This window comes from Crassostrea angulata, chromosome 10 (genome assembly GCF_025612915.1).
Source record: "Crassostrea angulata isolate pt1a10 chromosome 10, ASM2561291v2, whole genome shotgun sequence".
Classification (NCBI taxonomy): domain Eukaryota; kingdom Metazoa; phylum Mollusca; class Bivalvia; order Ostreida; family Ostreidae; genus Magallana; species Magallana angulata.
In genome coordinates, this window is record NC_069120.1 from 8,165,714 (window position 1) to 8,192,529 (window position 26,816).

The following is a 26,816-nucleotide window of genomic DNA, read 5'->3' on the forward strand; positions in this document are numbered from 1 at the left end:
TGATACGTACTCTGACCCTGGTGATAGGTATGGAGATCCTGGTGATGGATATACTAGCCCTGGTTATGGGTGTACAGACCCTGGTGATGGGCACACAGACTCTGGTGATACGTACTCTGACCCTGGAGACCATAATGATGGGTATACTGACCCTGGTTATGTGTATACAGACCCTGGTGATAGGTCATGGGTAGATCTACAAGGGGTCAGTGACCTGTTCACCCCTAATACCCCCCCCCCCCCCAACAAAATAGCTCCTGAGTAAAAAAGAAAAGGAAAATAGATTTCTTCTTTCTTCCCCTCCTAGTCTTGGATTTTATTTATTTTGGACTAAGGTGTTTGTAGAACCTGGTGAATGGAACAATGCACGAGATAATATTGGTTTACATAAAGTTTTTATACTAGCATACATGTATGTAATGAAACCATGATATTTTGTTCAGGCACCTAGCATCGTAGCAAAGTGGGTTGAGGGCAGACTCATCCAATCTTGCCTTGAAAAAAACCCTAACTCAATTTAAATACTTTTTAAATAATTGAAAATCCTAATCCGTGGGAGTAGGGGGCTAAGTGTACCTTTAACTTCAATTTCACAGTTTATTTCCTCTCTTTCATTTCAAATTTTACATGTTCCCAAAAATATTGGGGGGGGGGGGGTGCAACTGTATGTTAATTTACTTTTTTATAAGTTAATTCAAAAAAAATATTTGCTGCGAGAAAACGTGTGCTGGAGGGGGGCAGTCCCGTCCCCCTGTCCCTGCCCCCATTCCAACCCCCAACCCCCCTCCGATGCTAAGTGCCTGTTGTTTTCCTGTAACATTGATTTTGATTGTTCTCTCAATTGTTTATTTAATTTTTTGGTGTAAAATCTAATGTACCTAACATTTTTATCACTTCTGATCATATTTTTCGTATAAAAATCGCATTTTTAAATTGCACATATATCAGTTCGAAGTTCCTCCAAATAGCTTTCGAATTTCCTCCCAATCGTTTACCGATCCCGATGGAAAGTTGGTTCACGCATGCGCACATCCTGGTTATAGTGCCTGGTTATAGGATATAAAAAGTACCCTATTCTATACCTCACCTGTCGTCTGACAAGAAAAAAAAATGGGTTGATCAAATTAGAAGATGTTTTGAGCAGTTTCCCGAAAAATATCGCGAAAAATTATTTCTGTTTAACCTAGACTTGTTGACGAAAATCAGTAGTATATAATAAAAGAAAAAGAATGGTAAGTAATGTATACAAAACCTCTCTCCATCACTCAAAGGGGGATGACCTAACAAGCTGAATGCAGGAAATTTAATGTAAATTGATGCTGAATGAATATTTTTTTAAAAAGCTTATCTGGGAGCGTTTCAATATTTTGTGTATGTTTCAACCTTCTAATGAAGACTTTAAACGACCATAAAAATATCCCCAGTCATAGGTGAACTGTTACTGGAGCTTCCTTCTATGTTCAATTAATTGTCCAGAGGTTTCAACTGTAAGAATTATAAGCCAGTTGATAATGCCAAATTTCATAGCATTACATTGGGTTGAAATTCTGTAGTTTTAGGTAATTTTCAATCCACGTATATCACTATATGTATAGATCTTCTTTCCCTGCTCATTATGGCATTTAAAGTGTTCAGTCATAGCTTGTTGATTTTAATTACTAATATGTAAACTGTGCTAGCATTACGGCAAGCACATCAATTTTGTAATGATATACAGTTTATTGTTTTGTTATGTGTTCTGTGGGTTCCAACCACAGTTGATATTAATTTTGCTTACCTTTGAAATGATTGTTTTCATATTGCCTGTAATATGAACCTGGACTATTATTTCATTCATTATTTGATATAATCATGATATTATTTTTTTTTATGTATATGCCCCCCTGAGGGCCCTTAATTGGTGAATAAATAAATATGTATAATCAACTTTAGAATCACCTCACTTTGATCACATTTATGCTGGATGAAATTGAGCCAGGGGAAAATACTGGGTAGCTACCTTGTTTGAAATTAATTTTGTACTTATAAATTTCAGGCCTCTGACCAGTCATCCCTCAAAGCCCTGGAAAACTTGATGACAGAGTTCTTTGATGGACGAACTTCAAATGAACGAAAAAGAAATATAGGTGTGAACATAAACCATACAATATTTAATTCCATCAGCAAATATATGTCAGGTCAACTTATTTTACTCTTGAAATTTTATTTGCAAATTTTTTATATACAGTGACAAATCAGAGAAAATAATTTTAATTCAAAGTTATTTCCAAATCTTATCAATATGTATAAATGATGATGATGATGATGATGATGATGATGATGATGATGATGATATAGTAGAGAATGATCTATTTCAGAGGAAATCCTAAATAATTTTACCCAGACCAGAGATGCCTGGCAGCATTGTTTATATTATTTGGCAAACACACACAATGAATATGTTATGATGTTCTGTATGACTGCTATTGAGGTAAATTTTGCTTAGTAATTTTGATTAATTAGATATCTAAATATTAGAATGTTGCACAAATTTGATAAAACTCTGTCCCTCCTGTACAGTGCATGAAGTATTTTGTGTTTAAGGTCAAGATCTAGCGTGGCGGCTGCACGCTTTCCATTAATGTTGCCTCGTCGGCGACGTTATCGGTAAACGTTAATGAAACGGTTGGCAATGTCACAATGCTCCAACGAGGACGATTGCAGCTTAAAACTGATACTTATCTCAAAATGTGCCCCAGAAAAGTTGGCTATTTGCAGTTTTAATGTTTTTTGATGTAGCAAGACAAACTTTAGTTACAGGAATCAAGTTTTGTAAAATATGGTAACCTTTACACCATATTGTTTCCTATTCGGCAATGATAAAATGCATTGCCACTACCGCTTGCTGGCGATGTGCGTTCCAGCATTTGGCGACGAAGGCAACACTGGCAAATCTGGCGATGCTGGTTTAATGGAAAGCATCCCTAGTTAATGATTCCAGAGTGCCTTTTAGGTGCTAGAACCATTATGATATCATAATTGATTTGATGAAAATTTTTCCCGTACTGTACGGCTTTAAAGGAGCTTTGTAGAAAATGAAACTGTTTCTTCACATTCTTTATCAAGTTATGGAAAAAGTAGTCACGATACTTATATTAAATTTGACATCATTTTGAAGAGGAGGCCAAGAGCTTGTTTAATGTCATTTTTGGAGAAATTGTAGGCATTCTAGATATATTTCATTGGTTAAAAATGGTTAAAGCTCCGAGATTTGTTACTTATTTTCTTCATATTACATGTACTTAGAAATTTACTAACAAAAACATGATTTTTGTTGTGTTTACCAGAAATTCAAGAGCTAGTACACCCTATTAAACATAGCTATTGTTGCGAAGCATTATTGAAAGAATTTATATTCCGAATTTCATAAACCTGTAGGCATCTTTCATTTACTAGATCTTGACCTTAAAAATTTAAGTATTTCTTTTTAGAATATTAACTTTGGTACCAATATATGGGATGTAATATACCATACTGGGTATTAGAAATACATATAAGCTAGTATACATACTATATGCATCTATGATTTATCAAAAGAAGAAAAGATGTGTTCAAAGGCATATAAAGAAGTAAACATGTATAAAGAAGTATACTTACAGGGCACATTGTGAGCCAATGAGTTTCAATGTAGAATTGTATGTCTATTTCTTATGATAAATATGTAACACTGAAAATATGCATTTTTTGTGGTTCACTATAAACTTCAGCAGTGAAGTGATGAAGAATCTATGAATACTTGAGAGGGTACAGATCACGCTCTAAATGGATATTTTACCAGTAATCAAATACACATGAAGATTTAAACAGAAATTATATCATATATCAAATAAACCAATGTTTTTAACTACATGTTTACCAGTCCTATTGCATAAAATCGACCCCTGGTAATTTCAAGCAGATGTAAAGGTATTGCTTATTCCCAATTGTCTTTATATTGACATGTCAGATAGAGGAACATGTACATCTGCACATTTATTGGTACTTGTTAAAACCTGTGTTGTAACAATGGTTAAGATTGAAAAAAAGTGAATACGGTTGTCTTCATTCTACATAATTATATGTACCAGGTATCTGTGGTTTTTAGAATTCCTGTGTGTATGTTTTAAGTTGAGAAGAAAAACAAAGTGTTTATTCTTTCATTTTTCAGAGCTTGATCAACAAGCAGTGGGTTGGTTTTGATGGTCAGCATAAGTTAGAAATCCGCTCCACACTTAACCGTTTCCTACTGGAACATCACAACAGAGTACCGACCTACATCAGAAACAAACTGGTCAAGTTAGTAGTGGATATTGGCAGAATAGACTGGCCCCACTTCTACCCCGACTTCTTCTCTAGTATTCTACAGGTACACACAGAAATGATGCTGTGTTGGCTATTTTACTTGAGACAAAAAAAAAACCACCATTGTTGTTAATATATTAGTGACTAAAATTGGAGTACCGGTACATATATTATTCTTTTCATCACATGAATGATACTTTATGTAGTACTATATAAAACAGATATTTTAAAATCATTTTTTGAAGGTGCCAATAAAAAAAGGAATTGAGTATACATGTTAATTGATTATTAAGGGCATTGAATTCTACTTACAGCTTGCTCAACAACCAGAAACAGCTGTCCTTGGGATCATCCTTCTGCACACTTCTTCGGAAGAGCTCGCATCTCCTAGAGAAGATCTCAGCATGGCAAGAAAAGAGGAGCTACAGCGTCTTCTTCTTGGACAAGTTCCTACAATTCTAAGCTTACTAAGCAGTATGACAAAATTTCTAGTTCATTGATATTAATGCAAGATTATGGGCTTTCATCTTTTATTAATACACTGTATTTAGCATTTCAATTTACACACACATACAGTAAAATTTGTAAAATCTGGATATCATGCAACCTGTCATGTCCAATCAAACCAGACTATTTATGTAAGCACCTAAAACTTTTTTGATCAATGACAGGTTACAGGTTAAGACCCTACTTTTAATAAGTGTGAATTATCTCATTTTGTCCAGCCATTTATTTTCGTCTTGTTTTTAATAGTGATCCTAACTAACCTCATTCGTTAATTATTGGACAATTATAGACCTATTATTTGTTCTCTCTCAGCAATTTCAGTTCTTACAACATAGACTTAAAAAATCTTTGGTTTAATGAAGTGTTGGATTCCTTTACATTATGGAGATACTTCATAATTTTTATCAAAATTTGTTACAAAAAAGAGCCACAAAAGCATTGCCTTTTTGGGAATGTTTATGAACAGTAATTGATTCAATGGTATCTACAAATACCGAAAAATGCTGAGTTTTAACTACCGTAATAAAATATAAAACTGTGTAAATTATATCAATATCAGTGCAGAGGCAATAAACATAATATATTTTTTGAGAATATATCTTTGGCAATATGTATAAAACAAATTCATGCATGGTCATGTAGAACAATTATAGTGACAATTTGTTAATCTTATTATGTAGCAAACTAGCAGTTCTTTATAAAGAATACACATGTAATACTGGACCTTGAAGATGTAATATTTTCCAATCTGGCCACATTTTCTTAAACAACAAAAAATTACAGAACCACCAATTGCTTGATTGAACAAGTTTTTCTGTAATTACATGTGTATTGAAATTGTTTTGTATATTTGTAGATATTTTGGAGTCTGTCCTTGAGAAGCACCGCCATTTGGTGGCTGCTACTCCACCTCCATCTCCCACCTCAGGAGAAGATGGATCCACCCGCCGGAGATCCTCATCAGTGATGCTGTTCAGTTCTCCTCTAGAATCTAGTGATACTGGTAAATATACTGTTTGATGAGTATAAAATATTTTTGGATCAAATGTTTTGCACTAAAGACTAAAATTTTGACACACTAATTGAAATAACCATACTGAAGAGAAAAATAAAGAACTTGAAAATATTTTGTAAAATGTTTAATGAAGCTGGGTTGCTCTATTGTCTTTAAAGCAGGAAATGTGCTCAGCAACATGTTCAAATCGCCAAGCTGTCGAATTCCACTGGAAGCATTACCTCCCTTAGATGTTGAATCCCAAAATCTGTGTTGTTTAGCTTTGAAATGTTTAGCCCAGTACTTCAGCTGGATTCCTCTGTCTTCAATGATTACCCCTTCTCTATTGAGTACTGTGTTCCATTTTGCTGGATTTGGATGTGAAATACGGAAATCCAGTACCAGTGTGAATTCAAACTTTAGCACCAATACACAAGTGCTAGGAAATCTAGCAATGAACTGTATTAATGAGTTGCTGTCCAAAAACTGTGTTCCAGTAGAATTTGAGGACTATCTTCTTCAAATGTTTCAACAGACATTTTATTTACTACAAAAATTAACCAAAGATAGTCGAACAAATTCAACAGGAAATAGGTTGTCAGAAATAGATGAAAGGTATGAGTGCAAACTTCGATCTTTTTGAATAATTTTTTGTAACTGTATAATTTTGGAATCTAAAAATCTTGCTTTATCTGCATATTTGTTATTATTGATTAATATTACTGTAATAATATTGATAAATATTACTACATGTATTTAATACGTTGTTGTTTTATTACAGTTATGTGGAGAAGTTTACAGACTTTCTTAAATTATTTGTTGGTATACATTTAAAGAGATTTGAATCCAATCCTCAGTTCCCGGTTTTAGAATTTTTGGCTTTATTGTTGAAGTACACTTTCAGACAGGTAAAACGCTCTAGTATGACTTTAGTTTAATTGTTACAGTGCATTCAAAACATGTTTGAATGCTCACGCTTTTGAATGTTTAATGTATGCATATTTTTGTTTGAAGCCAACAAATGAAGGATTTTATAACTGTCTGGACACATGGAATACATTCCTGGATTACCTGGATGATAAATTAAAAGACAGATCCACAAATAGCGCAGCAATTGTGTCAAGGTATTCTACACATGGCCAACTGGTAATATTCAGCAGATACTAAGAGATACAGAGATATATTTAGTTTATTTTGTTTTTGATTGTAGATACCAGGAAGCTCTGTTATCCCTGGTCTCTAATATGCTACACAAACTCCAGTTCCGCTACAACCAGTCACAGCTGGAGGAACTGGACGATGAAGTTCTGGATGACGATGTAGGTTCCTCCTATTGTCCACAATTTATGAATTTTGTTTGGAATAATGTCAGCATTTTAAAGTTCAAAACTGTTGTGAAATTGTTATAATAGAAGGATTTTGGTTCAAAGATGTACTGAATTAATAAACTGTTCAACTTAAGCTTCATAATGTTGTCCTCCTTTTTGAAAACAGAATGAAACAGAATGGCAGACTTTCTTGTGTCAGAGTTTGGAAATTGTTGCTAAAGTGGCAGAAATCTACACAGCAGAGACATTCAGGCTATTGGTGAGAATTATGACTTCCAGTGCTACATGCATTAATGCCAAAAAAAATAAATAATAAATAAAAAACCAGGACTTCCTGAAAGAAACTGTGTTTTTTAGAAGTTCTCACACTTCTTTAAAGCTATACACGCTATAATTTACGTCAATTTTGAATGACAGTGAAAACGCATGTGTTTGTCTACTTATAAAAGTTATCCTTAATCTGTTAATTACAATGGTGAATTCCATCTCGTTACAAAGATATAGATTTTTAATTGTTTATTTTCCTGCCAGGAAAATATACCTTTTCATGAATATTGATAAAGGAAGAGCAAACCGACCTCATTGCGCATGTCCGTGGAGAACTAGGTAGTCGTTATTGTTTGCCTAATTAAATATCCAACTTGATTTTTAATATGCTTAACAGTTGTTAATTTGAAATACATACATGTATAATGAGTAAAATACGTTTGTCATTCACGATACCCTTACTTCTGCATTAACACTTATAGGATCTATAAATAGCACAAAGGGGAAAAACACAGGTCTAAGTCATTTTTTTTAAAGGCAGTATTTATATCTACTCACAGGCTTGTATTTTTTCTTTTGTTTGTACTCGTATATCGGACAAATTTATGCTTTACTGAAAATATCCTTTCCTTTGTGAAACTATCACAATTATGAAGATGTTGACCCTTCACCAGTTTTGGTATGATAGGCTAAATTTAGCTGTCGATATCACGTGATAGATTGATATTCTCGAGGAGGCATTACTTTCCTGGCAGGAAAATAAATATTTTTTATTGTTTAATATTTGATATATTTGTTACGTGATCGAATTGAGCATTATAATTAACAGCATAAAGGTTAGACCTTTTAATAAGCAATATATCACATTTTGTATTTTGACTGCAGTATGAACCATTCAGGGAGCATTTGGATATTTATCTTGGTCTGGACCAGTTTGTCAGAAATAATGCACAAGGCAGACACTTGACAATAACTGCCGAGAATGAATGTCGGAAGCTGCATTGTTCGCTGCGAGATTTGGCCTCTCTTTTACAAGCACTAGGAAGGCTGGCTGAACACTTTATTGGAGAGAAGTTTCTGGAGCGATTTACTGATGGCACAATGTTGTTGGAAAGGTGGGCATGTTTCTCTCAATAAACCCAAGCTCTTGAGACTGTTGATTGTGAATATGATTGAACTGTAGACTTTGTATACTAGTATTTATACATGTATTTTGTTGTGTTCTTGTTTCAGATTAGTAAATACAGTTGTATATGGTTCTAAGTCACAGCTTTTCAACGTCACATCAACAATACAAAATGTCCTTCACACCGATTTTGTTGGGGTGTAAGTATTTAAAAGATATAACTTCTCTTAAGATAACATCATTAACATGTGATATAAACTTGCATTATATTTTTAAAAATTATATTCAGAAGATTTCTTCCTTTTCGAAGTACATTCATTTACACATTCTTCTTAAAATGATTCTCTTTTGACAGGCATGCTCAAGCCATTTCATCAATACAGGCCTTTGCCCATTGGCTGTCACAGTTTTACAGTGAGACACACAAAGTCAACTTGGATAAAGATAAATTTGCATCTCTTATATCAACTCTTCTAGACTCTATTGTACCTATGTTTTCTAAAGAGGTAAACTCTTATTATTAGTACATATTTGTATATAACACATTGAAATCTATTTGATTGATTGTGAATCTGGAAAATTTACCGGGTGCTGTTAATCTTACAAAGATTTGTCCAGTATTGTAGATTCTGAATTAATTCTTTTAATTTGTAATTCTTTTTATTTGACCAAAAAAAGCAAGCATTGAAAATGCATAAAAGTTTTTTAGAGTACATGCCAATGCAGTGTATATATACATATCTGTATATATATTAGGGATGTCAACGAGTACCTGGTTAACCGGGTACTCGATTGAACGTCCGAGTATCGAATAATAAAATCAGTACTCGGTTACTCGGATGTATATTTTTCTAAGTTTATTTAATAATGCATTAAAACATCGGTTTTAAAACTTAAAATGTCCATTGCACTTGTACATACAGTAATTAGGATTTCCTACGCCTCGTAATATGCTAAATGACCGTTATCGCCTGTGGCAGTGTTTATATAGTAATTATCGTGACCAAGCACCTGTTACCTAGCTTTTCTCACCTTTGGCTGTCTTCTACCCTTATTTTTGGCTTACCTTAATGATTTGTTTTCACTGAACATCGTTTATATAGTCTATTATATAAATTAGATAGCAAACAGTAGAGAAATTGAACAGACCTAAAATGCCGCCACCGACTTCAAAGGTCTGGAAATATTTTAAAAGAACTGAAGATTCAAAAAACGTAAAATGTCAGCTGTGCGAAGTAAACTTATCGTATACGGGGGAACGACAAACATGTTAAATCACAAGGTTTTACAGTTATCAATGTACTTGTTCATATTTATTTACACTTTTACCCGGGTACTCGATCGGAAAAACGTCCGAGTAACCGAGTACTAAAAATTGACCGATTTGACATCCCTATTAGGGATTCCCTAATATATATGTATATAATGTGGTTTTATTCTGTCTCAGATTCCAGAGAAAATAGTCCATTCCAGTGCACACCTGTTACTGTCAATCACCACCACAGTGCGGCCCCAGTTCCTTCTTCACCTCTCCAGTACACAGACCCTGTGTAAACACGCTAGTCAAGGAGCGTATGTTGAGCTCACAATGGAGGTTAGTATCCATACTTTTCCTTTGTTACTCTCACTGATTTAATTTGTTTATGATTTTATTCAAAATTCATATCATAGTTAAACTTGATGGTAAATATTGGTAGTGGAATAAACTAAAATATTTTACTGTCCTTTATTCTTTTTAATCATACCTGCATTCTTACTACTGGTACATGGATTCTTGTTACTTGTATATTTTGATTTGATGTCTTTGCTTTGACAGGTACAGCTGTTGGTTTACAGAGCCCTGTCTCACAGCTTGATCCTGCCTTGGCCTAATGTAGCAGATGCAGACCAGAATTGGACCAGTCGGGCAGAGGATCATCAAGCATTTGTCAGACAGATAGCCAGGCATTTTCTTCAGCTTAGCAATCCCAGGGCTTTAGCAGCCAACAAAGGATTGCTGGAGGAGGGTACATATTCATAATAAAAATTTACAACCATTATTCCATTTTGATATATTCATTTTATGGCTCAGTGCCCCTCCATACCTAGAAAAAACAATATACTGGACATATTTTATTCACCCTACACACCTGATATTTTTTGCATATGACTTGACTTCATAAGACATGTCAGAGATATTGTTTTCACTTTTTGCCAATTGATGTGTTTATGACTCTTTTCTGTACAGTGTTAGGATCTAGAAATATCTTTATTGTGGCTAATCAAAATTTCAGCTAAATCTGTGATAAAGAGGACCTTGCAGATTTTTGAGGATTGGATAGAGAATGTTGCCGGGGAGGTGGTTAAAAGTAAACAAATCTGTTATCGGTCTCTACAGGAAGTCATTGAAGTGGCGCTAGCTGTATTTCCTGTCTATTTGCATCAGCCAGGTAGGTGTGATTTAACTAGATGCAGAACTTGATTTCAGTTTTTCCGAGATGTTTGTTATTTTCTCAGTATAAAATTACATGATTGAATTCAATGCAAGGAAGAGGGAAATTCAAATTTCTCATTTGAAATTACCCTTATTCTTATTTGATTATTGTGATTGTTAAAAGTGAGGTCATTGGGAAATTTAGAATGACTGTGAAAGAAGTTTTGAATGCATATTTTTACAGTAAATTTTGCTTGTAAGGAACTGAAAAAAATTTCAGTTATTATAAGGAAATAATGTTGTGTTGTGTATTGAATTGTAATTTGATATTAAACTGATTGGTTTTCTTACCTTTATAGATGTGGTTGACTCCTTGATGAGTTTCTTCCTGTCCTTGTTCCAAGGGCTTCGGGTTCAGATGGGAGTTCCTTTTGCAGAACAAACCATACAGACTTTTATGACTCTTTTCACACAGTATGTTGTTGTAACATCTTAACTGACTCATATTTTTTCAATTTCAATAATCAGTTTTACCAAAGTCAGATCGAAAAGATTAAAAATAAAGACCATTACATAGATGTCAAAGAATCTCATTGTGTATAATACATGTACTTGTATTTGATGTCCTGAGTTAAGTTTATGTATATTTGAAAAGCATTCCTTACAATTGTTTAAAATTCCTTGTGAAAATAGATCTTTTTCTCTGACAGAATGGTGACATTTTATTTTTAGAATTCAATTGTTTGTAATACTACTTATCAAGATGAACATACATGTACAAGTATAATGATAAGAATATTTCTTACGTTGTTTTGGGGTAGATATTGTCTAGAATGACTCCACGCAGATACATGTATCTTAATACTGTACACAAAATTGTTTTAACAAATTCTGCATTATTTCCATTGCCATTAATAACTTTCTTTAATGCAAATATTTGTTGATATTTTACAGAGAACAACTAGCAGAAAGCATTTGCCATGAAAGTAGTGCTGCACATAAAGTGGTTGAAAAGTATGTACATGTACATTGAGTACTATATGTTGAACATTGTACATTGAGTACTATATGTTGAATTATTTTTGTATCCAAAAGATTTGCAGATTGCAGCTTGAAATTAATGCATATAAAATTAATTGTTTAAAAACTTCACCATATATCCATGTAGATGTTTACTGGAAAGACTGATTTTAAATTCTTCTCCTTAAGTTATTTTGTACGCGCATTTTTTGTTGTCCTGTAAGACTATAGACATCTGCAATATTTGGGGGTAGGGTTAGATGTGTTTGTGCATTGTGATCTGTTTAACAAAATGAATTTTTTTGTTATAGATTCCTGAAGATTTTGGAGCTGATTGTACAAGAACCAGGGTCTGCCTTTAAAGCATTCTTACCCAATGTGATATCTATATGTATGGATCAGATTTATCCTATCATAGCGCAGGTAAATTCTTTGTTATTAGTTGGTTTAAATGTCACATTACAACACTATCTTTTACTTCAAAATGCATGTTAACAAAAGTAATATATATATATATATTTTCAAGTACTGCAATTGATCCCAATTTTGCAAATACACAAGACAATATTAAAATTGTCACATGCAGTTTCAAGATATGATTGAAAGGTATTAGTTGGAAAAAGAAAATTATGATTGCGGAACCTGATGCTAGTACAGTTTCATTGTATTTTTACCTGAGTGTGATATTAATGGATCAAATTCACCCTATCATAGCACAGGTAAATTACCAGTTGTAATGATATGACAGGTAACTAATAGAACTCAGGTGACATTGATGTCCATCCCTGAAGGTTTTGAGCATAACAACTCCTATTGATGTTATCAATTTTGTTTTTTCAATAAAGATAAGAACAGGTCACAATTTTATTCATTTTGCGATGAGTGTCAGTAAATTGTTGTGTCAATTAGGTGTCATATCTACAAGTTGTTCATTCTACTACTTGTTGTCTAGTAGCTGCAGAACTGTAGCTCCACGGAAAATTTGGATTGACATACTGTGGATCTACAGTTCAATCCGTACAATTATAATTTTCACAGAATATAATTGTAAATAAGTTTTATAAGTCCAAAACCTTGAGCAACTTTTTCTGTAAAATAGATATACAGTTTTTTGTATATATGGAACTGCAGCTTCGTGATCCTTCAATCTGAATGTCCTGTGGAGTTACAGTTCTGTAGCTTCACGATCCTTCAATCTGAATGTCCTGTGGAGTTACAGTTCTGTAGCTTCACGATCCTTCAATCTGAATGTCCTGTGGAGTTACAGTTCTGTAGCTTCACGATCCTTCAATCTGAATGTCCTGTGGAGTTACAGTTCTGTAGCTTCACAATCCTTCATACAGTTCTGCAGCTTCACGATCCTTCAATCTGAATGTCCTGTGGAGTTACAGTTCTGTAGCTTCACGATCCTTCAATCTGAATGTCCTGTGGAGTTACAGTTCTGTAGCTTCACGAACCTTCAATCTAAATGTCCTGTGGAGTTACAGTTCTGTAGCTTCACGATCCTTCAATCTGAATGTCCTGTGGAGTTACAGTTCTGTAGCTTCACGATCCCTCATACAGTTCTGCAGCTTCACGATCCTTCAATCTGAATGTCCTGTGAAGTTACAGTTCTGTAGCTTCACGATCCTTCAATCTGAATGTCCTGTGGAGTTACAGTTCTGTAGCTTCACGATCCTTCAATCTGAATGTCCTGTGGAGTTACAGTTCTGTAGCTTCACGATCCTTCAATCTGAATGTCCTGTGGAGTTACAGTTCTGCAGCTAGTTGTTTTGATGAGTTGTTGTGTCATTGAAAAGTTTCGATGAGATGTCATTGACCCCTGTACAGAGATGTACATCTGTATTGAGAGAAACCTGGTAGTGTTGAGGGAGATTGTTTATGTTTTTTGTTATCTTTTGCAGGTGTAAAAAGGAATGTTGTGTTTTAAATGTGCTTAAGCATATAAATATGATAACATGTTAAAAATTATTGTCTACCCTTTATTATTGCATCCAATTTTATTACATATTGTTCGTAATATAAAAATGATTCCATGCTATTCTTTTTTCTTGCAGCGTCCATCTCCTGATATTAAACAAAGTTTATATAGACTAGTCCATGAGTTGATAATGAACAACTGGCGTTATTTCTTCAAGGGAAGTGTCCTAAAGACTTTACATTCTCAGTCCCCCCAGAATGGAAATGGGGATGTCCAGAACGCCCAACAGTTCACTGCCATCATGCAGGTTTGTAGCACGCTGACATCTGAGGTCTGTTGACCTCAATTCGTAACTCAGAACTACTGTATGTATATTCAAAAGTAATACTTAGTTACCTACTACATAACAAGTGAATTGATACAGGAAGGCAAAATGGTAAACAAAAATCTTATAGTCTATTTGATGTATCTATGATGACTATTCATATGTTTTTCTGTACATTTATAAAAAAAAACCATTGATTTGGTGATTTAAACTCTAACAAATGAAAGGCCATTGAAAGATGTTGCTATGATTTAAGACTACATTGTATATCTTTGATATAGACTCCACTGCTTTCAATGGCTTTTGGTTTCCTTTACAGTCATACGGCCAATCATTCCTTCAACCAGACCTTGCTGTCTTTAAACAAAACCTTGAATCTTTAGAAACCTTGAATGCCAAATGGAAACTTTACCAAAAAGTAAGTTTCAGATGAATCAATTAGACTAAAGCACTGCTCAAGTAGTTCCACTTTATTAGTAATATGAATCTATTCAAGATCATTGATGGAAATATGTAACTCAGGGCTGCAAAATGTATTTGGATTGATATTTTATTAATTGCATCTTTTTAGACACTGTCATTTTGAGACTATTTTGGTTCTTTGGTCATATTTTGGAGCTCAGTTTAATGGCCGAAGAGAAGTTTATTTTGTATTGTGTATTACGAGATCTATTAAGATGTGTTACTCATGTATATTGCATAGTCATATTCACTTGTATTAAGTATTTTTTGATAGCTTTAATATTCAAGTTTAACTTTGGTATAAAGATAGATTAATTGTCAGTGATAAAATTCAAAGATTAATTGAAAAAGTGGTTGAATCCTTGCTCAAAATATTAAGACATTTGAAGATACATGTATGTTGCAGATTGTTTGATGGCATATAAATGTAAACTCTGGGATAAGAGGAATCTAAATTGTGATATTTATGACCTTACTATCCCCTGGGCCTCATAGGTGGGACCAAATAAGCAAAAACTGCCAAATTTTCAAAAATCTTATTCTCTACTTCCACATTTGTGGAAAAAAACTAAATGCATGATTCTGATGTCCATAAAGTCCTCTACTTAGATTGTGAAATTCATGGTCCATGGGATAGGGGTTCAGGCCCTAGGGCGGGTCCAACATGGCCATTCTTTACTTCCATATATATTTGAGAAAAAACTAATGCATGGTTTTGATGTCCATGAATTTCTTTACTTATGATGTCCATGAATTTCTTTAATTAAATTGCGAAATTGATGGTCCCTGGGTCTGGGGGTCAGGCCCAAGGGTGGGCCCAATATAGCCACATAGTGAAAATGTATTGATTTAATAATATTTTTTCTGTACTGTCACAGTCATGATAGCAGTAGTTAAGTCATATATTATTATTATTATGTTCATAATGTCCAGATGTTAAATTGTGTAATTCACTGCCCAGGCAATTGGGCAGAAGTTGAGGCTTTTTATTTTATTTTTATTTTTGGGAGGGGGGGGGGGTTAAATATTGCTATATATTGAACATGTATTTTTACTTAGGGTAATTGCTGTGTGTAATCCATTAACAATTTTAACTTTATCTTGAAAACCACATGGTTAATTGTCACTTGGCAAGTTAGATATGTGTTCTATTTTAGGAAATGTACTTTAATTTAGCTTATTTTTGGATATTGTCTGTCCTATATCATACCAGACAAATTATCATACCACACTAATGCACAGAATTCAATTTGTGACCTTCAGGTGTACAGGATTTCAAGCACTATTTGCATAATTTGGTGTCAAAAGTATCAAATAACAGAACTGATGTAAAGACCTGATGCTCATACTAACACTTTTTGCTGAAATGCAGTCATCAAAATCATATAAATGTACCCACCCAAGCCTTTGCAATAGCTGGAAGAACCAGCGATAATAGTATTATGTTTCTTTGGGTTTTAGACGATATATGAAGCTAGCTAAATCAAGAACCAGGAAGTTATAGTGGCAAAAACGATAAACTGTAAAATGTGTCAACAAAATTCAGAGAACAAGCCATTTGCTGCTTCACTGGCCGACACACTACAGTTTTTAATGCTGGATTATAAATTGACTAGAAACATTCACATGGTGATCCACCAAACCATGACTGTCTTATCAGTTGATATAAATTAGAATCGCTCTGGTTTAAATTCCTTCCAACTAGCATAGCTAAAATTAGCATAATTTTAGAATAGAAATCAAGTGATATGTCCTGTCCCTTTACTACACAACCAACATTTTACTTGATGCTTATGCAAATGATGAGAAAAGATTTGAAGGAAAGCATTACTTATTAACTGTGATGCTTTTACTCCAAATTCTATTTTACAAACACACATTAAGTACATTTTAATATATTGTAGCCAATCTATTAAGAAGCGATGCTACATGTACTTCAGTATTTTAATGTGTTTGTGCTTTCTTCCAATATATTTATTACAAATTGAAAAAACTCTGTATTTCCATTCATTGTAGCCAATCTTCAGAGAAGTGATGCTACTACAGTTTTTGAATGTTCTTGTGCAAGTTTTGGTGCATAAATCCCATGACCTGCTTCATGAGGAAATCGTTGTGACAGTGTACAACATGGCCTCCGCGGACTTCAGCCGATTCTATGCTGAGTTCTTGCCACACTTTGTGTCTTCTTGTGAAGGACTGGACGCCAATCAACGAAATATTCTCGTTAGGAATTTCAAAGTAGATAAGGTGAATTGTAAAACCCCTTTATATGGCATTTCAAACTCACAAATATGAGCTAAACATAGTTTCACAGACAAAAAACTAGGTTTAAACTATAGTTAACAATGTTAATCTATATTTCACATCTGAAAACCATAAAAGTTAACACAATACAGTAAAACTCGTTTACCATGAACACGGATATAGCAAATTCTCAGATATAGCGAAGTTTTTGGAGTCCCCAGGAAAATTCTTAACAAACCTTTGCAAAATTTTACGGATATAACGGATTCGGATATAACGAATTTACGGATATAGAGAACTGATTTTGAGTCCTGTAAAAGTTAATAATAACGAAATTTAACACTTTTATAACGAATTTCTTTCAGTTTAATAAAGTTTGCTCTGCTATTTCACATAATAGTTTGAATACATTTATTTTCATATAAATTTTTCGACCCACAGTCCGATCATTATAGGTATCAAAGTAATAAATTTTAATTCTAAGCCTCAATAAGTAAAAATTATAGTTTGTGAAAGAAAACATATATATAGTGAATTTGCTATAGTTATTATTACGAATTTGTTATACAGATTTAACGAATTATGGATATAACAAAGTAAATCCTTTGGTCTCTAGGACTTCCCTATAACCGAGTTAAACTTTAATCAATGTTTCAGAAGTGTAAACTATAACTCACACTGAAAACAATCATTTGCTATTGCAATGATTTGTGAAACTATGATAAGCAACTCTTAACTATAGTTAATGAATGTATATTATAGTTTACAGATGGGAATCGATATTTATCAGTAAAATCTATTGTTTACCGTATATACTGTAATTTTCGTGATGATCTAATTTTCACTTTTTTGCGACCTCTTTTGAATCGCAAATTATTGAATATGCAAAAATTTTGTCCTGTAATATTTTCTATAAGAAACTTATTAAATCGCTAAAAATGACATACGCAAATTAAAAATGTTACAGATTTTCCCCATTTTCCAAATTTTTGTGACTCGTTAAAAAAAATGGAAATACGGTATTTACAGACAAACTTAAATTAGCATTCATAAACTATAAATATGGTTCTACAGATAAAAACTATAGTTAATAATTCATTAACTATAGCTTATAGATAAACCTAGTTTATCAAATGTGAAACCATGTTTAGTTCATTTTTGTGAATTTAGTATGCTATACATATAAGTACATGAATTCATGAATTGAATTCATGAACATGAATTGATTAATTTGTTTGAATGCTCTGATAAAGACTCTTAAATTCACATACTTCACAAAAGCTACAATAATGAATTTAAATTCTTTTAACAATAGTGTTTAGATAAATCGTTACATAACCATCTCAGATATGCGAGAGATTAGTTAAAGTGTGCACCTTTATGCTGAGTCGTACATTGTTTTACAGACTATGTTGTTTCTTTATCTGCAGGATTTGCCATCTTTTACTCAGAATGTGAATCGGTTTGTGAACGACTTGAGATATTACAGACTGATTAACAGTAGTCTTCCTGAAGGTTCAGTCACATTTTAAGTATATCTTGAATTGTTCTCTCACCCTGTACATGCAGTTGTTGCTAAGGATCTGCTACAAGGGCAAGCTTTGTGTCTTTTCTGTGGCAGTTTTTATGTGTAGTTCATATAAATAAAATGCATGCGTAAAGGAAAAACGACAATACTGTCGTTTTTTGGAAATTATTTTTGACAAAATCACCAGTAAATTTTAAAAGAAAATGTCTGTGTTTTTTTTTTCTCAAATTTTCCTGTTTTAAATTACATACATTTTAAGACTCTAAAAAACAGAACCTATATGGTTTGAAAACCTTATAAATTTATTTAAGATACATGTGTTATATCAGATAATATTTTCATTTTAAGGGCCTGAAACTATAGCATCCTGAAAAAAATCACATAAATAATTGTGACTGCTGTTGAGAAGCAGCAAGGATTTGGCTAAATCAATTTAATGTTTGTTCAGATTTTCTGATTTAATTTTCAATACTATTTTCATGCATACACCACCAGAAAATAGCTTGGTGCCAGACTGCTATGTCAATAGCATGTTGACAAAACTGGTAGAAGTCTTATCTATGTAAATCTCCTAACCCAGTTTTCTGGTTTGTGCACTATTTCATGTCAAGAAGGCAGCTTTACAGGCTGTCATTGACAAAGTCCGTCAGAAATTTAAATACTTGAAAGGTACTCTAGGTGTGCAATTTTACCCTCAAGATGAAAATAGAACAATTCTAATGATTTCTTCAATTTGCACAGTGTTATGTAATATAAAAAAACAAAAATACTCAATGTAAAACCCATAAAACAAAATACTTTAGATTATATATTTTTATCTTAATACACATGAATAAGAGAGTGAAAACAAGTGAAAAACAAAATGCACATATTGAATATAGACATTTATCTCACAAATATCAAAGAAGAAGTTTTAGAGAGTTACTTGAAAAGTGAAAGTAATATAAAACCAGTCTTGCTAAGTTCTCAAGGAATGCGCATATTACATTTATGCCAAGGTTCTCCATTAGTTTTTTTCTGTTCAACAACAACCACAGCTTACTTGTTTTCTGTCAAAGAATATTTCTTGACACACTAAATTTTTTTTTTTTGCTATGGGTTTCTTCAGTAAATACTGAAGAGGATAATTATTCTTGAGAAAATAGATATGGAATATTGTGATTTAAAACTTCTTCAATTTCTAATTTTTTTTTTCATTTTCTTTCAACTTCAAAGTTTTAAGAACGTTCTATTACTGAACAAAAGCCCTACTTACAACGATTTTTGTGACATTTCTTACTTCATTGAACGTTTAATTTCTGCAGATTGATTTAGTTATTAATTCCATTCAAATTGGTGTTCAAGTAATAATGATGTAGCTATAGACATTTGTGTCTATCACAGTGTCTGTCATTGATCGCCAAAAAGGATGCATGATCATGCACTAAAATGACTTTCATTTTGCTTTACTGCAAAATTGTAAAGATGGAGAACCCTGAATGAACAATTTTTGTATGAAACAAAACACCGGTGCATTCATTTACATGTATTTACAGTTTATATATTCACATAATGATAAAACAAATAAGTACTTTAAATTGGCAAGTCAACATATCACTCGAGAGCGTGTATTTGATAATTTGATCTATATTAATAGAAAATATTTTCGGGACAATAATTATTACATTTCTCACATAATGCTAGAGCTGATAAATATAATGAATGCACTATAAAACAGAAAACAGCAATTTACAAATAAAACACACTTTTAAAATAAAATAAAAGTTCATATTACAGGAGTATAAATTTAACTTAAAGGAAATTGTCTCCAGGGTTCATTAGTTATTTTGAGCAATACAACCTGCAGCACAGATCCCTCAATTCTGGGTCGTGTAAGGATGTAGAATGCAGCTCTTTCTTTCATTTGTTGGTGGTGTAATATTTTAGAAGGCCCATATTGCTTGTTTTCCAGCTACCCATTGATAAACTTTGATATAAACATGAATACTATACACAATTTTAAAATATTGGAAAAAATTTTCTCAAATATTCTACATGTCACAATCCAAAATCCATTGTAGATGGATGTGACTGTATGTTGTACTGTTTTGACAAGCTTCGTTTCCTCCCTTTTTGGAAAGACGTGAATTCAATGGACATATAAACCAAAGATGTGTGAATGCATATTCTTGATTAAAAGTAAATCATCATACACAGAACAAATAATTCATCCACACACACACACACACACAAAACGTTTATGCCATTTACCTTTTAACTGTTTTTTTGTTTTGTTTTTTGTTTTTTTGGTGAAAAGTGGACAGGGATAGCCTTTACTCAAGGTTGAAGTTTATACCTGTCCGCTCAAAAAATGCACTGACCATATTTTTTTTAAAAAGCAGAAATCGGATTGTATCACAATGAAGCTGCTCCTCGTCCCCGGGACACAATGGACTATATGCGTTCACAGCCCCGGGACTTTAAACGGAATGGACACTCCGACATTATACTGCATTGTAAAATAAAATTCTCAAAAAAGTGTATAAAAATAGTCTTTAAATTTAACAAAAGTATAAAAATAACAACAACACATCTGTAACAACACTGAGGTATTTGTCTTGGACGCGGCGATTCTTGGATTATGTTCACTTAGACTTGGTTAGGGTTAGGCCATTGACACGTGCAGGCCACCGCGTACTCCTCGATCCGTACTGTGTATACCTTTCTCCTCTTTTTGCTGCAGAGCCTGAGAACCTTGCGGGGAATCATGACCTCTGTACATCTCCCGTCATGCAGTTCCTGTAGAGATCCGTCGGGCTTCCTTCCGATGCAATTATCACAGTTACATTTGACCTGTATTATAGATTGGGGTATCCTGAATCGGTCGTAGTTCAGTTGGTAGTGATATGGACAACTGTCCACCACTTTTTTTCTACTAAGCTCCTTTAAGGAACAATTCCTGCTCCCGGATATATTGATGGTTTTATTCTCGGAGCGCGTTTGACAGTCGCAGTTTTTATCCGTCTTTGTGTTCAATGAAGCGATCATACCGAAAGACCAGTCGAGATCGTAAATATAGGGCGATAGGATCACTTGTTTCCTGCGACTGCCTAGAATCTTCACTCGCATAGGATCGGGGCATAAGTTGAAGTAAAGATCCACAAATACTCCCAGAACTAATAACTGCTGAATCTGTAACAAAATCAGCTTTCTTCAAACAGGAGTAACGCTATGAAGTACCGGTATTTCTATTTAGAGTATTTCTATTTAGAGATGTACCTTATACTTTAACATAAAAATAAGAGGAAACTAAATTATTGCCGAATACACCTATATTACATGTACTTGTTAATTTTCGTGGCTGTTATCAAGATTTTACACATTCATTGCGTTTGAAGTTACATCGTAAAATTAAATAGATTTTTTAAAAAATATAATATTTTTTTCTTTCTTTTATTTGAATAATTGTTCAAAATAATGTGTTATAAAATGCAGAAATTTATTCATGGGCACACTTTTGTCGCGACTTGTTTAGAGAAAAAACTTAATTCCGAAATTTATGATGAATAGTAACAAAATTCCATTATGCATTTGAGTACTTTAAGTCTCAAACGTGTTTATTTGCCAGCTATATTTGGAGGGCACATCAAAAAATTGTTGCCCATGTCACCAAAAATATGCCGTTGTAAAATTTTATGCAATCACTGGAAAACAGATAACAGAGGACATTATACAAAAAAAAAAAATAGATAATGCATTATTTTTCAAAATGTTTACACATTCTTAAAATCAGGATCGTCTCTGTTTCACAACATATATCTAGCGATGTTTTCTATTCATCAGACGAATTACCATTTACAATTTAACTCGCATATATATAAATATCGGTATATTTCTTTGCCTTCTCTATTCACGCGGTTAAACTAAAAGTACTTACGTATATTTTAATCATCCCTTATCGAAGTGCAAAAAATCCCAAATACTATCCAGAGGTCAGGAGTACTTTTATACATGTTTCCAATAGTTTCCTAATGAATTACAACGTTTTGATTACTGCACAAGGTGTTGGAAAGACCTAATCTGAGCATTTTACTTCACTTCCTGGTTCGGGCACCCTACTTCGTAGAATTCCTCCGCCACGCCGACCTGTTAACACCTGCTTTTTTTCTAATATTTTGAAATATTTTTTTTTTCGGATTTTACTTTTTGGTGGGTGAATGACGAATGGGAGTATTGTAAATTTTCCTTGTTTAACGACACTTTTCACCGACAACAGTAAATTTTAAAAGTTTTTTTTTTAAATGTAAAAACCCATTACATGTATTTTATTCGACAGCACTGATAATTTCTTTTGTAATACGCAATTTAGTGACATTCGATTTCCAATGTTTCTCTGTTGATGGTAAAGGTGTTCATTTACTGACAAGGTATACACATGATCAAAATTGGAAAATTTCAAACGTAACAATATGTAAAAATACTGATGTCGGTTTCATTAAACAGTTGGCAATGTTTAGTGCAAAATCGAGACCGAATTTAAAAACAATTTCAATGATAATATTGTAATTGAATTTCATTGTCAAAATAAAATATATTTTCAGGTGAAAATTGTATTTATGGCTCTCTTATGTCACCCGCGTTAATCTGGTCTTATAGTTTGGTTCCAGCAAGCAACGTTGAAAACTATCTATTTTTTGCAATAAGTTCAGTTTTTTTCCTTCATATTTAAAGAATTATCTCTAGATATTTGACGGTCATTTTAAAAAACTGACTTTAGGTAGTATAATTCCATTGAACAAGAATTTTTTTTCTCTTCTATGTTTCCATGGCAGTTTTGTAAAAAAAAAAAAAATGACAAATTTACGTATAGAACTGTCCTAAATATCTCCGTTTGAGATAAAAACTTGAAAGAACGATTGTTTAACGCGATTATTCAATAACTGGAAATAAACCATAACCGAAAACATTTCAGTGATTTTTATCTCAAAAATTGCGCAAGAGGCTCACTGAATGGGACTTGGAATAGCTAGGAATAATTTAAATACATCACTCCTGCTATCACACCCATGTGTTTTATATACAAAGAGCAACTTAACGTAAAAAAACAATAAACAATTCTAAGCGACACCGACGAAGAACAGAATTGGGTTTGTGTTTTTGAGCCAGAGATTTTCCAGACACCCGGTTTTCGGAGTCGTCTAACTCTATTATGCCGCAGTTATTACCTTCATTGAAAAAACCTAATCGATACACATTTGGGTCTTAGCTTGGTAAAAAAAACAACATGTTTGTGCAAGTTTTGCGGCACCCGATAATAAATTTGATGATGAATTGATGATTTTTATAAAAATTCTATTGAACTATATCGAATACTCATTCCGGTTTAAAAAAAATCACAAACTATTTCTGCTGATTATGAACTTTAAACCTGTGAAATTTTATATCCACTTTATTTCAAGTTTAGGATTTTTTTTGGTTGGACTAAAATGAACTCGATGAATCAGTCTCTTTGATAATAGTCATTGATAATCATAGATAATCTGTTTGATCTGTTCCGCTTGTAATAATATCCGTTTTACTCGAGAACGGGACGAAGAGAAACTCTCACACGCTACAGACCTGCTATGTAGATTAATGGAGAGAGACGAAGATTATTGAGAGAATTACATAATTCGAGGTATATAATCCGCCATGGTTGATCATATTTTACATAAGACACTCGTCTTTGTATACCTATCGATGCATAAATGTTTTAGAAGAGACACTTTAAGTGAATTAGACAGATTTTATTAATGAATGTTTAACTCTCTATGTAGACATAATAAGGTCTCCAAAACAGACATTGTTTTGATAAAATCCAGTCTACTCTCCTTTAGAAATATGTTAAATGACCCAGCCATTCAATAATTAAGAATGTTTCAAGATCAAGACGCATTATCTTCGTCTATACAAGTCAAAGTATTGTACAGCACGTGTAAACAACACCTAGCAACGTTCCATCTATTACAAAATTCACACATAAAAAAAATCTGTTAATGCATGGAATTAGCATTATTGCGTTTTAGAATGTTCCAAAACGCATTAAGACATAAATTCCTTAAGAAATCAATTCTTTACTTGAACGTATAATAGGTCCTTTAACAGGTTTCATTTAAGTCTTTATAAGTATTCGTTATCATTCTAGCTGCAGGTCTGTAGCTGCCGGTCTGGAAAAAAACATTCGGATACATAGACGACCTGGGAGCTCCCAGATCATTCATCCGAATATTTTTCAGATCGGGAGCTACAGACCTGCAGCTATTATCATTCATGTAATGACTGACATAACGTTTAAAAAAAAAAACATAAAGATGCGAAGATATTTAAAGTGCTTGTGAATGACAAAGCACAGCCCAGTGAATGAAATGATAAAAAAGAGTGCCCTTATTGTACAAAAACCATGAATTGAGGTCTTCTTTACCATTAATTAAATGCATTTGTCAGAAATCAGGTTGGTCCACTTTCATTAACGTTTTCAACTATTCAATATATTTCAATGGAATTAAAAGGCATTTACTCTCAGTATAACCCCCCTCCCCACCCCCAACAAACACCACTTAATATAGATCTAACTAACAAACAAAATGGAAATATTTCGTGTACGCTAACAGTTAGTACGATATTTAAAACTATTAAACCACCGTTTATTCACTGTCAAATTCACCATATTCGGGATACCTGGCCCCCACCCCACCCCCAGCCCAAATATTCGAAATTCCACGCGGATGTACAGCGCCGATATACATTGTATGTGTTATGGAGCGTAAAAATAAAATGTATCACCAGACGTTAATTACGGGACACAATATCCGCTAAAAGATGGTATCTTGTTTGATGTAATTATGTGCTTATGGAGGAATGGAACACTATGGTTGAAAGTGCAGCATATTTAAGATGTAATCAGCTTTTTAGAATATTCAATAGTGTTAAAATTTGACATGAAAATATGTTTATAAAATTCTTGGAAGGTAAAAATTTAACAACTTCAGCCGGATATGAATCCAAGACTCACCACTCACAGACGTACACCTTGTATAAGGAAAGGTAGCTGTCTCCCAGGTTTTTTATTTTTGTGGATAGGGTCGGGAAGAGGGTTGCTTTTTAATGAAAATTGCTCTAGCTTATTTGGTATGTATGCTGAAGCATTTTCATAGCTATGAAATTTTATTTGAAAATTGCTCCAAGTTATACATATATACATGTAATATCAAAGCTGAAGCAATTTTCTTGAAATTTAACTTTTATTCCAATATTATTTATTTACTGAGAAAAGCGAAAGGGTTAAGTGTCAATTTGTTTCGCTCAATTTTGCATGATGAATTTAATGTTTTCATTAATATAGTTCATTATATATATATATATATATATATATATATATATATATATATATATATATATATATATATATATATATATATATGTTTGTGTGTGTGTGTGTGTCATAGAGAGCAGAGCGGATATGAAGCCCCTGTGCAAGACCTAACTGGACAATGGTTTTAGATATAATATATACTTTAAAAACAACCCAGAATATATTGTTAGGGCTAAGTTTTTTGTTTATCTAGAAAGAAATTAATTCACAATATGGAAGTTCCACATTCCTATTGCAAGGTAGATCTCTGATCACGTACGTAGCTCTTGTTTATATGCCGAGAACTCTGGTCGTCATAGAAACATCTGCCACCTGTGATTACTCGAATTCAAAAAATAAATCATAGCTCGATCGATTTAGCCTACCCAAAACTTATAAAGTATTGATTTATTTTGCGTATTATACAATTGATCTCACAGTCCACGTAAGTAAAAAGTATCCAATGTCTTTGAACCAAGATTCTACTCTAAGACGAAGGTCAAAGCAGATTTTTAAAATCCATATGTTTTAAAGGGTACCTGCAGTGCCGGTCAATTTTTGATATAATGGAGATTTATGTGTAAAAACATCATCCTGAAAATTTTACAGCGATCGCATAAGTAGTTTTCGAGATATTTGGGGAAAACCCGATTTCACACCTGAACGAGTTTTGAATCAAGCCGATTTGGCGCGAGATGAACTGTGACGTCACGGGGTCAACACCGCTGTATGAGAAACAGGAATATCGTATGAAAACTGTTCGTTTTCTTGTATTGTTTTATCGATTTATGAACATTTTTTTCTGTTGTTTTATTTCCTTATCAACCCTGGATGGCTAATTATACTGTTGTTTGAGTTTAACCCGTATTTTATCGAACAAAAATGCCGAATTCGGACAATTGTTTGCTTCATGAATTTTGTCAAATGTGTAACACATTTTACATATAAATGCACAACATATGTAGCAGAATGACAATTAATCAAAGCATTAT

At 33.2% G+C, this 26,816-nt stretch overlaps 2 protein-coding genes across 3 annotated transcripts; one reads left to right on the plus strand and one right to left on the minus strand.

Moving 5' to 3' along the window:
* The first annotated feature begins 1,091 nt into the window (after window positions 1-1,091).
* On the plus strand, window positions 1,092-18,653 carry LOC128165240 (exportin-6-like). 2 transcript variants are annotated; one of them, XM_052829566.1, is made up of 24 exons: window positions 1,092-1,232; window positions 2,036-2,126; window positions 2,358-2,470; window positions 4,187-4,384; window positions 4,635-4,794; window positions 5,684-5,830; window positions 6,001-6,436; window positions 6,603-6,729; window positions 6,836-6,945; window positions 7,032-7,140; window positions 7,316-7,408; window positions 8,302-8,531; window positions 8,650-8,742; window positions 8,898-9,048; window positions 9,990-10,136; window positions 10,359-10,548; window positions 10,816-10,971; window positions 11,315-11,429; window positions 11,910-11,969; window positions 12,287-12,398; window positions 14,033-14,203; window positions 14,541-14,639; window positions 16,700-16,930; window positions 18,358-18,653. In XM_052829566.1, the coding sequence occupies exons 1-24, from the start codon at window positions 1,230-1,232 to the stop codon at window positions 18,457-18,459; spliced, it is 3,444 nt and encodes a 1,147-aa protein (XP_052685526.1). In that variant the 5' UTR covers window positions 1,092-1,229; the 3' UTR covers window positions 18,460-18,653. The 2 variants fall into 2 exon arrangements, with proteins under 2 accessions (XP_052685526.1, XP_052685527.1); XM_052829567.1 differs by having other exon boundaries at window positions 6,004-6,436.
* Window positions 18,654-19,250: 597 nt separating this feature from the next.
* LOC128167938 (uncharacterized) lies at window positions 19,251-22,710 on the minus strand. The gene is made up of 2 exons (XM_052833935.1): window positions 22,372-22,710; window positions 19,251-21,626 (listed from the first exon to the last, which is right to left on the minus strand). Exons 1-2 carry the CDS (start codon window positions 22,384-22,386, stop codon window positions 21,084-21,086), a joined length of 558 nt encoding a protein of 185 aa, XP_052689895.1. The 5' UTR covers window positions 22,387-22,710; the 3' UTR covers window positions 19,251-21,083.
* Between the last annotated feature and the right edge of the window lie 4,106 nt (window positions 22,711-26,816).